This window comes from Hippopotamus amphibius, chromosome X (genome assembly GCF_030028045.1).
Source record: "Hippopotamus amphibius kiboko isolate mHipAmp2 chromosome X, mHipAmp2.hap2, whole genome shotgun sequence".
Lineage (NCBI taxonomy): Eukaryota > Metazoa > Chordata > Mammalia > Artiodactyla > Hippopotamidae > Hippopotamus > Hippopotamus amphibius.
The window spans coordinates 120,801,155-120,818,888 of record NC_080203.1 but is presented as its reverse complement, the minus strand read 5'-3'; the positions used below and the strand labels follow the sequence as shown (position 1 = coordinate 120,818,888).

Sequence of the window (17,734 nt, the reverse complement as noted above, 5' to 3'; positions counted from 1 at the left end):
CCACATCTTCTTTATCCATTCGTCTGTTGATGGGCATTTAGGTTGCTTCCATCCATTCTGTTGTTTATGGGCATTTGAGTTGTTTTCAGTTTTGGTAATTTAAATGGTACTACTATGCACATTCTTGTACCTGTCCTTTTTAGTGAGCATACGTATTCTTTCCTTTGCTATATACTCATTTTCTATTATCTATTGCTGTATAACAAACCACCCCAAAATTTAGTGCTTTAAAACAACAACCATTTTATTGCTTGTGATTCTGTGGGTCAGGCATTTGAACAGGGCTCAGTGGGGATGGCTTGTCTTTGTTGCATGTGGTATCAGTTGGGTTCACTCAGCTTAGATGGGCTGGGGAGGGAGGTCCAAATGGTTTTACTCACATGTTTGGGACTTTGGTATTGGCTATGAACTTGGATACCTCATTTTTCTTCATGCAGCCTCTCTGTCCAACAGAATATCCTGAACTTCTTTATATGGCAACTGGATCCCAAGAGGGCAAAGGCACAAGCCCCATGGCCTCTTTAGGCCTCTGCTTTGGAAGTCACACAAAATCAGTTCTGCCATATCCTATTGGTCAAAGCAAGTCAACAAGGCTAGGTGCAGATTCAGAGGGGTTAGGAAAGATCCATCTCTTGCAGGGAGCAGTAGCAGCAGCATTATCTTGTAAAGGGATATGAATACAAGGAGATGTGATTCATTGGGGACCATTATTTTAAAGATGTACCACAACCCAGGAAAGGAAGTTTGGAATTATAGGGCATGCATATGTTCAGCTTTATTACGTACTGATAAACAGTTTTACAAAATTGTTGCACCAAGTTATACTGCCAACAGTGTATGAGAGTTCCAGTTGTTCAGTGTCTTTGTCAACACTTGAAATTATCAGTCCTTTTCATTTTAGCCATTCTGGTGGGTATGTAGTAGTAACATATTTCTGCTTTAATTTGCATTCCCCTGGTGAGCAGAGAAGTTGATCACCTGTTTGAGTGTTTAGCAGTCATGTGGACATCCCATTTGGCAAAGTGCCTATTCAGGTCTTTTGCCCATTTTTCTACTGGGTTATCTGCCTTTTTCTTACCAATTTATAAGAGCTCCCTAGGTATTCTAAATATGAGAATGTGAATCCTTGTTAGATAAATTTATTGCAAGTATCTACTCCTATTCTTTGGCTTTTATTCATCTCCCTAGTCTTTAATCTTTAAATGATGTCTTTTGATGAGTAGACATTCTTGATTTTAATGTAGTACAGTTTTTTTTCTTTTATGGTTAGTGCTTTCTGTATCCTGCTTGAGAAACCCTTGCCTGATATGAGTGTGTGTGTGTGTGTGTATGTGTGTACTCATTTGTGCAAAAATAAATACAGGATAAATCAGAAACTAATGGCATTATTTATCTACAGGGAATGGAGGGATGCATGGGAGCAGAGCAGAAAGAATGGGGAGAATGGGGATGAGGGGAAGTAACACTTCTCTGAGAATACCTTTTTGTAGTTCTGACTCTTAGAACCATGATAATGTTTCACATCCCTAAAAAAAATTTAATTAAAAACAGGAAGAGAGAGAGAGAGAGAATGTGATTCCCAAATAGAATATACACTGTGACAAATGAACTTAATTGTATTACAAATGAATAACCATCACCCAAAGGAGGTGGGGAAGGAACAAAATAACCTAAGTGACATTGGAAAATAGGGTTTTAACCATAATATACCTTGATGAGGTTTCACTTTTATTTATCCTGTGTGGGGTTTGCTGAGCTTCTGTTATATCTAAGTTGGTATTTTTGTCAGGTTTAGGAAATTTTCATCCATTAATTATTTAAAATATCTTTCTTTTCAAGTCTAAATATCTTTTTCTTTGTGAATCCTTCTGCTTTTAAACTTAGAAGGCCCTGAAATATTTAAAATGTGGATTACAATGACAGTTTTTCTAGATTGTTTATGGTTTGACTTTTAAAAGTTTTAACATTTCATAAATTTTGAATTTTTGATATTAAACTAAAAAGGAAATTTTGATGCCTAGTGGTTGAGAATAATTAAAAAATACAACTATAAAGAAAATGTCCAAGTAGTTAACCAAATTTTTCCCGCATTTATTTCATAATGTATCTTTTCACCATGTTTTGTAGTGCCTCCTTAATAATGTATTCATTTAACAAATGTGTAATAGAGCATATTTCTGGGCTCTCTGTTATCTTATACATCTCTCTATTTTAGAGTCCTAAAATCATACTGATTTAGTTATTATATGTATCAGAAAAAGAGATTTACAGATTATTGCTATATGTTGATTTTGCTTTCAAAATTTTTTCCAGCTTTACTAAAGTATAATTAACATATAATATTATATAAGTTTAAGGTGTACAGTATAATGATTTATTATATGCATATATTACAAAATGATTACCACAGTGTTAGTTAACACACACATCAATTCACATAGTTACAATTTTGTGTGTGTGTGGTGAGAGCTTTCAAAATGTACTCTCTTAGCAACTTTCAATATACAAATAGAGTATTGTTGACTAGAGTCACCATATCATACATCACTGTAGGTTGCTTTCTGATGGCCCTTTTTGGTGGGAAAGTTCAAGACAACCTCTACCTAGGCCTGTTTGGCAGAAGTGCTGTGGCCCCTAAGCAGGGTTTATTTAGGGACCAGAAGGTCACTTAACGTTTCCAGATACCAGGGCCAGATTAATGGTTTTACCACTGAGGTACAGAGTATGCTGAGACATTCTGAGTGTTCCAAAGGTGATAGGTGACCTACATGTCCCACTGCTTGCTCAAAGCCAATTCTAGGACTTGATGGAGAGACTCTACACATCCATTCCCCAGTGTGATTTTTCACATCAGCCTCCTCTCACAGGTAGAAAGCCAAAGCTGCTATATACATAACAACAGGTTTAAACAGAGTCTGCCAAAGTGGGGAGTGGGATGGAGTGAGTAGAAGTGTTGTTTTGACTTATCTTTCTGCTTCCAAAATCAATCAAAATGTTCTATCAAGCCAGATATTTTATATTTTTTTTGCTATGGTGAATAATATATTTTCCCCACTTTATCTCCCTAATGATTATTGGTAATATTTAGTAAAGCGTTTGATTTATGTCTGTTTATTTTGTATTGTGCTACTATCGAACAGTAACATTAAATAATAATAATAATTATTATCACTACTGATATTTATTAAATGCCATGTGCCATGTCTTTAAGTGCTTTAAATATATCATTTCATTTAGTTTTCATGACAAACCAATGAAATTAGTAATATCATCCCCCTTTTGTGGATGAGAATACTGAGGCATATAAAGTAACCTCCCAAGGTTAATCATCTTATCAGTGGTGAAGCTGTGATTCAAACCAATGAGATTAACGTCTGTATTATTTTCATTCTCCTATCAGTTCTGGGAGTTTTTCAATTGATTTTCTTGAGTGTAGATATTTAATCACACTGGTCACAACTAACTTTATTTTTATATCTTTCTATCCAATAGTCATTGCTCTTGTTTTGGCTTCATGTTTTATTATATTTGCTGGAGATAGCAGAACAGTGTTTAAATGAAACAGTGAAAGTGGGCATCCTCATTTTGTTAGTGACTTAATGGAAAAACCATTACTGTTGATTTAATTTTTTAAAAATACTTTAAGGAGGTATCCTTCCATTACTAGTTTTCCGAGTTTTTTAAAAAATGAAGAACAGGTGTTGAATTTTACAAAATGTCATTTTGGCATTTATTGAAGTTATTGTATGAACACTCATGATTTTAATCCAGATTCATAATTGAAAAATGAAGTAACTATAAACATGGTTGAATTGGTGCTTTTCTTTTTCCAGCAATGTCTGGAGCTTGTTTTCAAAGTGACATGTGGGTGGTAGAGGCAGAAATTGTTTTTGTTTTTTTTTTAATTATCGGCTTTAGATTTTTCCCAGTCCAGATTTTGAGTCTGTACTGGGTAAAAGAAAAGATTGTGTGTAGTGGGTATTTTTGAGGTATTTTCTTTAGAACAACTTGTAAAGGTATCATTCGGTTTAATTCAAGATTTTATTATATTTAATTACTATAGATTCATGTTGACATGTTGACCAAATAGGTAAGGATTAATTCTAATTACATTGCACAAATATTCTTATATTGCTGGCATTCATTAAATCATTATTATTAGTTATAATAGTTATAGCCCACAAGCACAGTACTTGCATTTGAAATGTTAAAGCTTTTGATTGTTTTCATATATGGCCCACATTAGCTACCCACGTTAGCAAGAGGATCTATGTTATTCTTTTTTATGTGGATAAAAACCATCAGAAGGATTATGATTTGATGTTTACTGATATTTCATATTGAGTAGTTTTGATTAAGAATTGGTTTAGGGAATTCCCTGGTGGTCCAGTGGTTAGTACTCTGTGCTTCCACTATATGGGGCCCGGGTTCAATCCCTGGTTGGGTAACTAAGATCCTGCCAAAAGAAAAAAGAATTGGTTTAAGGAAATGGTGCTTTTTCATATATTTATCACTGAACTTATAAGAAATGAGGATCATCAGATGTATGAAAGGAAGGGCCAGACTGGACTTTTTTTAAAGAAGAAAAATGATATTTTTATTATGGTCTTAAATGACAAGACTGCGTTTTAATAACCAGAACTGATGGAATTCACTTGATGTATGAGCTGATGAGAAAGGGAAAGTTGATAGAACATTGATAAAGGCAATGATGGGGAAAAGAAAATCAGTTCTTATTTATACCTCACCAGTTGGGATTTCTCAGTAAATTAGTTATGATATAGTGAAACTGCTAGGGTTGGTTTTGGTTTTGTTTCTTTGGTTGTTGTTGCTATTTTCCCAAGAGGAGCCTGATTTTTCAGTGTGTAAAGTTAGGAAGAGGAAAGGTTTTTTTTTTTTTTTGGAGCAAGATGCAGTTCTAAGAAAGACTACCAAGTAGAAATGATAATTAAGATAGTTAAGTAGAATATTTTGGTTTTCCTGCCTACAAAATGAACCTGAGATAAAATTTACCAAGATACTCTACATTTCTAGTTTTCAAACATAAATGAAATAAGTTTTCTCAAATCTCAAACCAAATCTAAATGAGAAAAAAAACCTGCTGGACCACATTGAAGGCAGACATTATTACTCCTAAATTTAACTTCTAATAAAACATCATCAACTACCACCCAAAAATATTGGGGTACACAATAATTTAGAAAACATTTAAAAATTACCAAATATGACTTTAGAAATAAATTTCAAGTTTAGTTTTTAATTGTAATCTCTCAGCATAACTGAATCATGAGAAACAATGTGTTCTATCTACATCTGCTAACATCATACCCTCCAAACCTATAAAGAACTTCTGATTAATGAGCTTAGTAACAATTCAGTGTTAATGAGCTGAAGAGTATGTCATTGTCCTCTCTATCAGTTACCTGTTACTACAATAATGCTGTGTATTAAACAGCTACAATAGCTCATTAGCATGTAATAAACATTTCTTTTTGCTTACAAGTCTACAGATTAGCTGAGCACTTCTGCTGATCTTGGCAGACTTGATTTGGCAGTTTTTCAGGTCTTGGCTGGAGTTCACTCATGTGTTTGTTTATAGGTCTACTGGCTGGCAGCTGATCTAGGATGGATGGCCTTGGCTAGGGTGACTCAGCTCTGCTCCACATGGTCTTGGAGCTTTCTGTAGACTAGCCTGGGATTTGTGGTAGTGGCACGTTTTCAAAAGAGAGAGCATGGAAGCATATAAGGCCTCCTGAGGCCTTGGCTTGGAAATGGTACATAACGCTTCCACCATATTCTTTAGTCCAACTCAAGTCACAAACCCAACCCAGCTTCAAGGGCTGGGGAAAGAGACTCTTGATGAGAGTGGCTGCAAAATCAAAAGAGCATGACTAGAGGTTGGGGTAGAGAATAGGGGATACTTTTGCAATCAATCTACCGTATCACTTTTCGCATTTCTCCACCTGAATTGGCCAGATTTCTTTTCTTGGGCTGACTGTTTCATAGGCAGTCTAGCAAGAAAGAGATCCTGGGGCTCAGCACCCAAATGGGCAGTGCAGGTAATCTCTTACACAGAAATGTCTCTCCGAGAGAGAGAGAGGTCCTTTGGGAATTTCTGTCTATGGTTGGTTATCTAACTTTATCTGCTTTGTTACCAAGAAGAAAAAGAAAATCATGTCCGAAAATTGGTTTTTATGTGACGAGAGAAACAAATCAATTATAGCTAAGTAAAATTTGAAGTGTTTTTAACAGGGAAAAATTAAATGTTGCCACCTAGTTTTCTGTATATTCTGAATAGCCACAAATGTTTGACCCAAATACAGTGCATTGTCATATTTTCAGCCCTATTTCTAAAAATCTGAGATATTAGAGTGGGAAAAAAAATGTAGAGTTAGAGCTTCAGAGCATCAAAATACCTTGATTGACCAGTTTTCCCTGTGTTCCTCCCTCTCCTTCCCATTGATGAACTCACTGCTTTGGTAAAATGTCCACCCAGGAAGGGATAATGATGATTCATGTGAATGTACCAACTGACCTCAGAACAAATCATTCCTCATGGTTATATGTGGGATATCTTAGTATTCGTAACATTTAGCACGCAACATTTATAATACCTAGCATGGCCAGGTATTCAAGAAGTTATTTACGGCATTTTAATTATGGCATTGTTAATCCCCCCCCCCCCCTTTTCTGTCTTTCCATTTCCAGAATTAGTAACTCCGCTTTTTGGTAGCAGCATCCAGGGCAACAAGGATAGACAGGACTATTTGCAGTTGATAGATGTCCCGGACTCCTACTCTGGTCCTCGGCTGCAATTTCCTCTCACTTTTACAGATATTGATTTACTTGTTGAGGCCTTCAAGCAACAACAGGCAAGTAGAAGCAGATACTATCCTGATTCTTGTATGTAACATGTGCTCAATGACTATCTGTTGAATGAATAGATGAAAACACTATAGCAGAAATGCATTCCCTTGGGAAAAAGCTTCACATTAAGTGAGGGCTACCCTTTGCTTTGCTTAACCCATTAAATAGAAGTCTCCTCAGGTGCACAGAAACCTCCTCTCTATGGGCTCACAGTATTTCCTTGTTCTTTTTCTGAGATATAATTCATATACCATAAAATTAACCATTTTAAAGTGTACGATTCAGTGCTTTTTAGTACATTCACAAGATTGTGCAACAGTCACTAATATCTAATTCCAGAACATTTTCTTCACCCTCAAAAGAAGCGCCGCACCCATTACCATTCCCTCCTCCCCCACTCCTGGCAACCAAGGTTCTACTTTCTGTCTCTATGGATTTGTCTCTTCTGGATATTTCATACAAACGGAATCATATAATATGTTTCCTTTTGTATGTGGCTTCTTTCCCTTAGCATAATGTTTTTAACGTTCATTCATGTCATAGCATGTTTCATTACTCCTTTATTTTTATGGCTGACTAATATTCTGTTATATGAGTATTCCACATTTTGTTTATCCATTCATCAGTGGATGAACATTTGGATTTTTTCTACCTTTTGGCTATTATGAACAATGCTGCCATGAACATTTATGTATAAGTTTTTATATGAACATATGTTTTCAGTTCTCTCGAGTATTTACCTAGGAGTGGAATTGCTGGGTCATAGGGTAACTCAATGTTTAATGTTTTGAGGAATGGCTAAATTGTTTACCACAGTGGCTGTACCATTTTACATTACCACCAGTAATATGTGAGGGTTCCAATTTCTCCACATTTTTTGCCAACACTTTTTTTTTTAATTTTTAATTTTATTTTTATTATAGCCACCCTAGTTGTGTGTAAAGTGGTATCTAATTGTGGTTCTGGGGGCTTCCCTGGTGGTGCAGTGATTAAGAATCTGCCTGCCAATGCAGGGGACATAGGTTTGAGCCCTGGTCCAGGAAGATCTCACACGTCACAGAGCAACTAAGCCCACAAGCCACAACTACTGAGCCTGTGCTCTAGAGCCCAAGAGCCACAACTATTGAGCATGCATGCCACAACTACTGAAGCTCATGCACCTAAAGCCTGTGCTCCACAACAAAAGAAGCCACTGCAATGAGAAACCCTCACACTGAAATGAAGAGTAATCCCCATTTCTGCAACTATAGAAAGCCCACACGCAGCAACAAAGACCCAACATAGCCAATAAATAAAAATAAATAAATAAATAAATAAATTTTTAAAAACTCATTTTTTAAAAATTGTGGTTCTGATATGCGTTTCCCTAATGGCTAAGATGTTGAGCATCTTTTCATGCTTACTGGCCATTTGCACACATTCTTTGGAGAAATGTCTATTTAGATCCTTTGCCCATTTTAAAATCAGGTTATTTGTCTCTTTACTATTGAGTTGTAAGGGTTATTTATATATTCTGGATACAAGTCCCTTATCAGATATATGATTTGCAGATATTTTCTCCCATTCTGTAGATTATCTTGTCACTTTCTTAATAATGTCTTTTGAGTCACAAAAGTTTCTAATTTTGATAAAGTCTAATTTGTCCCCTTTTTTCTCCGGTTGCTTGTGTTTTGGCATCATATCTAAGAATCCATTGCTGAATCCAAGGTCATGAAGATTTACCCCTATGTTTTCTTTTAAGAATTTTATAGTAGTTCTGACATTTAGCTCTATGAGCCATTTTCAGTTAATATCTCTATATGGTATGAGGTATGGGTCCAACTTCATTATTTGCATGTGAATATGCAGTTGTCCCTATACTTTTTGTTGAAGAATCTGTTCTTTCCCCATTGAATGGTTTTGGTTCCTTTGTAAAAAATTAATAGGCCATAGCTGTATGGATTTATTTCTGGACTCCCAATTCTATTCCATTGGTGTGTGTGTCTATCCTTATGCCAGTACCACACTGTCTGGATTAATGTAGCTTTGTGGTAAGTTTTGAAATAAGGAAGTGTGAATCCTTCAACTTTTTTATTTTTTTTCAATATTGTTTTGGCATTTAGGATCTCTTGCAGTGAATTTGAAGATTGACTTTTCCATTTATGCAAAAAAGCCCACTGAGACTTTGGTAGGGATTGTGCTAAATCTGTAGATTGCTTTGGGTAGTATTGTTTTCTTCACAATATTAATTCTAATCCATGAACATGGGATGTTTTTCCATTTATTTAGGTCTTCTTTAATTTCTTTCAGCTGTGTTTTATAATTTTATACTTTTAAGTATATAAGTCTTTCACTACCTTAAATTTATTCCTAGGTATTTTATTCTTTTGGTTGCTATTGTAAAAGGAATTGCTTTTTTAATTCCCTTTTGAATTGTTCATTGCTGGTGTTTAGAAACACAACTGATTTTTGTGGGTTGATATTTTGCTCAGCAACTTTGCTGAATTATTCATTTATTAGCTCTAATAGGTGTGTATTTGTGTGTGTGTGTGTGTGTATTCTTTTGGATATTCTATATACAGGATCACATAATCTGTGAATAGAGACAGTTTTACTTCTTCCTTTCTGATTTAGGTGTCTTTTATTTCTTTTCTTGTCTAATTGCTCTGGCTAGGATTTCCAGTATAATGTTGAATAGCAGTGGTGGGAGCAAACATGCTTTTCTTGTTCCTGATTTTAGGGGGAAAGCTTTCAGTCTTTTCACCACTGAGTCTGATGTTAGTTGTGGGGTTTTTTTGGTTTTTTTTTTTTAAATAAATGCTGTTTATCAAGTTGAGGAAATTTCCATCTATTCCTAGTTTCCTGAGTGGCTTTATCATGAAAAGGTGTTGGAATTTGTCAAATACTTTTTCTGCATCAGCTGAGATGATTGTGTGTTTTTTATAGTAATGTTGTGTGTTATATTAATTAGCTTTCTTATGCTGAACCACTCTTATATTCCTGGAATAAATCCCACTTGGTTATGAGATATAATTCTTTAGAAATTCTGTTGGATTTGGTTTGCTGATATTTGTTGAGGATTTTTGCCTTTCATTCGTAGGAGATATTGGTTTGTATTTTCTTTTCCTGTGGTGTCTTTATCTGGCTTTGATATCAAGGTAATACTGGCTTCATGAAATGAGTTAGGAATTGCTTCCTTCTCTTCTGTTTTTTAGAAGAGTTTGAGAAGGATTGGTGTTACTTCTTTAAATGTTTTGTACAGTTCACCAGTGAAGCTGTCTGGTCTTGTACTTTTCTTTGTTAGGAAGTTTATGATTACTGATTCAATCTCTACTTGTTCTAGATCTGTTCAGATTTTCTATTTCTTCTTGAGTAAGTTATGATAATTTGTGTGTTTCTAGGAATTTTTCCATTTCATCTAAATTATCTAATTTGTTAGTATAAAATTGTTCATAGTATTCTCTTATTATTCTTTCTATTTCTTTAAGGTCAATGGTAGTGTCCCCATTTTCATTTCTGATTATACTTATTTGCATTTTCTCTCTTTTTTTTTCTTGGCCAGTCTAGGTAAAATTTTGTCAATTTTGTAGCTCTTTTCAAAGAACCAACTTTTGGTTTTGTTGATTCTCTCTATTGGTTTTCTGTTCTCTATTTCATTTATCTGCTCTCTAATCTTTATCTTCTCCCTTCTGCTGGCTTTCAGTTTAATTTGCTCTTCTTTTTCTAGCTCCTTAAGCATTAAGTTAGGCTTTTCATTCAAGATCTTTCTTTTTTCTTAATGTAGGCATTTACAGCCATGCATTTCTTGTTGAGCATTGCTTTTACTGTATCCCATAAGTTTTGGTATGTTGTGTTTTAATTTTTGTTCATCTCAAAGTATTTTGTTTCTTTTTTTAAAATTTAATTTAATTTAATTTTTGAAGCTCTTTATTGGAATATAAATGCTTCAAAGTATTTTCTAATTTCCCTCATGATTTCTTCTTTGTCCCATCGGTTATTCAAAAGTATGTTGTTTAATTTCCTCATATTTGTGAATTTTCCAGTTTTCCTTCTGTTATTGATATCTAGTTTCATTCCATTGTGGTCAGAAGAGATACTTTGTGTAATTTCAGTCTTTTAGAACATATTGAGGCTTGTTTTGTGGCCTAACATCTGGTCTATCCTAGAGAATATTCCATGTGCACTTGTAAAGAATGTGTGGTCTGCTGTTGTTGGGTGGAGTATTCTATAGGTGTCTCTCAGGTCTAGTTGTGTGTGAGGTCTCCACAGTTTCTTTTCTTTTAGCCTGTGTTCACCTAGTGTTTTGACAGAGATTTCCTTGAATACCAAGAGCCATTAAGAAGGAAGGAAGGAAGGAAGGAGGGATGGAAGGAAGGAAGGGAGAGAGAAAGAAAGGAGGGAGGGAGGAAGGAAGGAGGAAAGAAAGGAGGAAAGGGAGAAAGACAGCGGGAGAGGGAAAGAAAGAAGGGAAGGGAAGGGAAGGGAAGAAAGGAAAATCTAGTCTTTGCAGATTGGCTCTGTGTTGGTACACTCCTTTACTGCTTAGCCTGGCTGTTTACAAATCCATCTTAGCCTTTACTTTCTGCTTGCACTGAGCCATTTTTAAGTTACCTCTTTCTTGATTTAGCATTTACTTTGTTGCTGTGAACTTTGACTATTTTCCAGAGTTCTAACAAAATTGGATCTGACAAGTTTTTCTGTTTGTTTGATCTATTTTTTTTTGGCTTGATTTTTCAGAGTTTCTGCAGGGGGGTGGGATCTTGGAACTATCTACTTCATTATTTTCTGACATCACCCCAAAACCCTTAATCTCAGGTTAGGACCTTAAGGGTGTACCCTAGGAATAAGAATGAATGAGAAGTACTGGCTCTGTAGGGACCGAAGCAAAATTTTGAATCATCTGATTCCTGAAATTGAATTGAGTTCATCCTAGACAGTTAGTGTTCCTAGCCACTTGCCAAAAGAAAATTTAAACCCTCTCTGGAATAAAATAGGGCCTCAGATTATTTCTTCAATTTTCAAATACTATATCCAGAACTTAACAGAGATGTTAATCAGACACAGGAGGATGCAAGATTTACAAAAGGAAACTGAGGCAAACAGCAAACAATGGAAACAAACCTATAGAGTTTTTAGATAATGGCATTATCAGACTCAAGAGTTTAAAATAAATAAGCTTAATATACTCAAGGACATAAAAGATATGACAAAAATCCAAGGAGCTATAATAGAAAAGATAGGCAATTTTTATTTTATAAAAATGAAAAAAATTATGATGTTAAGGGAAGAATAAAAGGTTCAACATAGTGTACAGTGTGCTCCCATTTGTTAACAAAATTAATAAGCATATATATTTTGATTTTTAAAAATTGAGATAAAATTCACATAACATAAAATTGATTGTTTTAACCATTTTAAAGTGTATGATTCATTGGTTTTTAGTATATTCACAATGTTGTGCAATCATCACCACTATCTAATTCCAGAACATTTTTATCATCCTCAAAACAAAACCCTGTACCCATTAAGCAGCCATTCCTCATTCCCTCTTCTCCCTAGCCCCTGGCAACTGCTAGTTTACGTTCTGTCTCTACAGATTTGCCTAATCTGCACATTTTGTATAAATGGAGTCATATAATATGTGGCTTTTTGTGTCTGGTGGCTTCTGCTTGGCATAATGTTTTCAAGGTTCATTCATGTTGTCGCATGTAGCAGTAGCTCATTCCTATTTTTGGTTGAATAATACTCCTTTGTGTGACTATACCACATTTTATTTAAGGGATTGTGTACTTATATGTGTGTTTGCATATTCATATGTGGTTATATTGATTTTTATATGCTTGCAAATGCATAGAATATTTTTTGGAAAGATATTCAAGACATTTAATAGTGGCTGTTTTGGGGAATAGGAAAAGGGGACTGAAGTTTGGGGAAGAAGGAAAATTGCTTTTCATTATTATACTCCATTTTTGCTGTTTAAATTTTTATTTTGACTTTAAAAATGAGGATTTTTTTTTTTAATCAGTTAATTTTTAAAAAAGAGAATCCTGGGGATTTCCCTGGTGGTGCAGTGGTTGAGAATCTGCCTGCCAATGCAGGAGACATGGGTTCGAGCTCTGGTCCGGGAAAATCCCACATGCTGCGGAGCAGCTAAGCCCATGCACCACAACTACTGAGCCTGCACACCTAGAGCCTGTGCTCTGTAACAAGAAAAGCCACTGCAATGAGAAGCCTGCGTGTGCTATGAAGAGTAATCCCAGCTCAACCCAACTAGAGAAAGCCCTGTGCTCAGCAACAAAGAGCCAATGCAGCCGTAAATAAATGTTAATAAATAAATTAATTAATTAAAAAAAGAAAATCCTTTAAAAGTGATATTTTCCTCCCTCAATGCCTTTAAAAGAATGTGAATATTTTAAGTTGCCATTTAATCTGAATATAGAATTTGTAAACATAGAAATCAACATCTGAGTTAACTCTTTTGAGTATTTAATATTGCAATTGTAAACACAATTATAATGTTATTGAAAGAGAAATAGAGTGGCTCTGTAGGGACTAATAATACCAAAGTGATTTAAGCCAATCCAAAAAGGACCCAGAAACACTATTTTCATAACAGGAATTTTCTGTTATTGCAGTGTATCCTTAATGATTATTTGTTACTTTAACTTAAAAAAACAACTGTCTTTTCAGACAGCAATTACTCTGATTAGCATTACAAATGGTCCAGAAAGTCTACGATGGCAAGTTAAGGTAACACTGAAGCCAGTTTTAGGAATCAATAAATTAAATATGCAAATTGAAATAAATCAGTCTATCAAAGTGTTTTGCCTGTTGCTTTAAAATGTGGCTAAAGGAAAGTTCACATTCAAGATTTGACTCAATGTTGTGCATTGAATGGATCTAGAATGTTTTTGTGGGGAAAATCTGTAGCAATCCGTTAGGTTTGGAGAGACAGGAAATGTGGGTTGCTCCCCACTAATTAACATCCAGGGGATCTTCTCTTTCCTCCTAATTCTCACATTGCTTCAAATCCTGCTTCCTGATTTTTTGTTTGTTTTTAAAATTATTTAATCATGAAAATTCTCCAAACTTAAATTATTTGTTTTTGGATAGAAAACAATTTCATTATTTTAATAGGAAGTGGAAATGGAAATTTCAGGAGACCGTGAGATAGGATTGTTCCAAAGGGTTCCATCTGTACTGAATCCCATACCCAAAGCATTATCTAAATAATATGTAGACATATCTCAGCCTCCAATAATCTAAACCACTCTCTCTCAGCCTCCAATAATCTAAACCATTGCTGTCCAATAGAAATATAATGTGATCCACATACATAATTTAAAATCTTCTAGTCATCAACATTATAAAAGTAAAACAAGTGAAATTAATTTTAATAATGTTTTATTTACTCCAATATATAAAATTATCATTTTAATATGTAATCATATGAAAAATGTTTAATGAGACATTTTACTTTTTTTTTCATATTGTCTTTAAAATCCAGTGTGTATTTTGTGCTTACATTACATCTCAGTTTTGACTAGCCCCTTTTCAAGTGGTCAGTAACCCCATGTGACCAGTGTCTACTGCATTGGACAGTACAGATACAAACAGTCCTGACCATGAAGTGGTGTTAGCATCTGTTAAATTTGTATCAGCTACATTATGTTTTGAATTATGGATTTGGAATATTTTATAATTTAAAAAAAGAGAGAACAACACACTGTATTAAAAAATAAATAAATAAAAAATCCTGGAGGAGAAAACCCAGTAAATCTGTCCAAAACAATACTGTCATCAGCACTGTAACTGGAGGAGATGGAGGGATGAATAGTCATAATAGGAGATAATCCGAATGGTTTATTTGGGTTTGCAATATGTTTTATGCTTAGACTTGTATATGTGTGCTTGCTGTCCTGTAAATTCACATCTGTGCATCAGATATTGAGCCACACCTGGGATACCTGGCTCAGGAGTCCCTTGGGGCCTGTCTGGCTGACTCATGAGATCTCCTAACCCAGCACCCGCACCTAGTTCCCAGCCCAGGTGGTAAGAGATCACAAACAAATGCAAAGCAGCCCCTCTTGAACAGTCTCTCTGCTTCTCTTTTTCTTTCTCCTTCTCTCTTTTTTCCCTCCTTCTCTTTTATGTATTTTTTTGCCTGCACATTTCCTTAGGGCAAGGGAGTCTCCTTTTCTTCCTGTCACCTCTCTTGGGCTCTAAGGACCAAAAATAATCAGAAATGTTCTGTGAGTGGGTGATGCCAGTTAAGAACATGAGAGTATAGACGTCCTAGGAACCATTCATTCATTCAACTTACAGATCTCTAGTGAGGGCTTGTTATGTGCCAGATACTGTGCTAGGATAATCTATTTAAAAATCATTTAGAGATTGTCATGAACTACAGCTACCTGAAATATGCTCCTATGTTCCACCTAAATTGCTTTCTATGCACTCATGCCTTTCTTCCTAGTTCATTATAGCTATTTTCTCTCCTTCGCCCTCACAGATACTTCATGCTTATTATGTCTTAGAGGTGCTATTTGAAACCAAGAAGCTCCTGCAGCAAATGCCAAATTTCACTCACACGAAAACTTCTCCCTCCAAAGAGATAACAATCTGTGGTAAGTTTCAGAGCAGAGTTGCCAAATTAATATCTAGGAGCCTCTTGGTTCTACATCATTGGCCTAACTTGAAAACTATGTAAACTGGACTGTATTAAGGGAAAAGTGTTAATATAGAGTTATCTGTCATGATAATACTGTTTCCCATCTTGTCTTTGTTTTGCATACCAGCTGGCAGGAATTAATTATGTGGGAAATTAAAGAACTCATAGCTTTTTATAAAGGCAGGCAGCATTTTAATACAGAAAACCACCCATGGGTGGAATAAGCGTTCTTTGCCCTCCGTCTAGCTCTCATTATCTTTGTTCAATGTTGCTTTTTCTAGGTGGGCCTCTGCGTGCCATTTATGCTGGGAAGAGAAAAGCCCGAGGCAGGGTGGAGATTAAACTCTTCTCTGCCCTCGGCTGCTGTTTTAGATTTTTCCAACTGGTCTCTGCAGTGTTTAGAAGAGTAGGAATGTCCCGGAAATCTGTTCCTTGTTCTTCTAAATAACAAGAGCTGAGATTTTGTTATCATATAGGCCAACCTGGCAGGATATTGCTTCAGGAAGCAGTACACATTGAAATTCAACACAGTTGGTGCTCAGCATGCTTGCGACTGTCTGAGAATGGAGTACGTGGAAGGAACAGCAATTCCCTTAACTTCAAATTAAGCCTTTAGGTTACAACACAGTGATTGTTATTTTCCAAATCAGTTTTTAGCCCATGTTTCTCTTACTCTGGCAGGTAGAATGGATTTGATAATCTAATTAAACCATTTCCATTTCTAGCATCTGATAGTGGTGACAGGGACTTGATGTAGCAGTACATGCTCCATGACATGCCCTGACTCAGGCTTTTGAAGAGTCCTTAACTGTTCAGTTCCAACCTAATCAGGCCACCACATCTCTGCCTACCAGATGATGCATCTCAACAGTGGGGACCTTTTATTCAAGGCCTCATCAGTTCTTACTTTTCATGGAGATAAAGAATTTTGGGTCATGAGGCTCAGGAAGCCATGCCAACCCATGAAGCCTGTGGAGCCAGGGTGAGATTTGCTCTCAGAGTGTATATAATAGGCCAAACAGAGAGTGTGATCTGTTGCCATATGTTTCCAGTATAACTCCAGTTGCCATTGGAGACTTATCTTTGCATAAAAGGATCTGGAAGAAGACATGAATTAATTAGAGGGAATGTAAGTCCTGGAATCACACAGTATAAGAACTGAATGGTTCTTACAGAGACCATCTAGTCTATTCCTTGCTCTTATGGGTGAAATTGAGGCCCAGAGAGAAAAGTGTATTGCCTTCCATGCATTTCTATATAGTAACTTGTCCCCCTGTCTGCACCTCAGCTCACTCAGCTAGTTAGTGGCAGAGTCAGAATTAAAAATCAGATCCTCTGCATCCCAGGTTAGAGCTAGCCCCATATCTGCTATCTCAATTCCCATCATGCACCTCTCTGACTGACGTTTCATTTTCCATCATGAGACAAAGATGGGAATGGATTGATTGGACAGTTCCATTTTTTTAAAAGATACCCACATCTTAGGCATTTATTTCCAGACTTTTTCCACATAGCACCATTTATAGAAGGAAAAACCAAGGCCTGTAGGTTCCCATAGCATAGGAATTATTATTTTCTGTCTTTAATAGCCCCATTGAACTTAGAAAAATTTGGTCATCGTTTAAAATAAAATTTAAAATTGGAGCCATATTTTCAAAAACATCCTCTGTTTAAGACAGTAGTAGGAAAGGGAAAGAAATTATGATGAACCTTTACCATTATTTTAATCTCCAGATGCTTTTTTTTACATGCACATCTAAACATGCTACTTAGTTCTCAATGTGCATGAAATATAGTAGGTGTTTTAGTTTATATTCATGTTATAAATGATAACCAGTTATGCACTTATGTTTTTCTATGCAGTGGAAATATCTTTCTGTGGCTGTCTTTCCATGATACACTGAGTTTTATCCTTTGCTGTCCAGCTAGAAGTTACAAATATTTTATAGCCTCAACTCTTAATATGCTGAAACCAATTCATTTATTAGCATATGAGCTGCAACAGTTCTGACTACCCAAATCTTTGAAAAACAAGTCATCCTAAAGAAAATTAGGAAAACAAAATAATTAAAAATGTATATTTAACTGATAATTAAAGTCCTTCTATTTTCATTTCCTTAGATTTGGAGTGAGAGCAATGAGATTTAAGTATACAGTAGTATTAATATGCTCTTAATATTGTAGTCATTTTATAAATAACTGCTGGTGATGTAGGAT

General features: G+C 35.5%; 1 protein-coding gene across 4 annotated transcripts in view; it reads left to right on the top strand.

Moving 5' to 3' along the window:
* The window catches only part of PPEF1 (protein phosphatase with EF-hand domain 1), a 140,595-nt gene that overhangs the window by 63,154 nt on the left and 59,707 nt on the right, over positions 1-17,734 (top strand). For all 4 annotated transcript variants that reach the window (XM_057718245.1, XM_057718248.1, XM_057718247.1 and 1 more), the window contains 2 exons: positions 6,709-6,872; positions 15,359-15,473. In XM_057718245.1, coding sequence (XP_057574228.1) covers positions 6,709-6,872; positions 15,359-15,473 — 279 coding nt within the window. The remainder of the gene's footprint in view (positions 1-6,708; positions 6,873-15,358; positions 15,474-17,734) is intronic.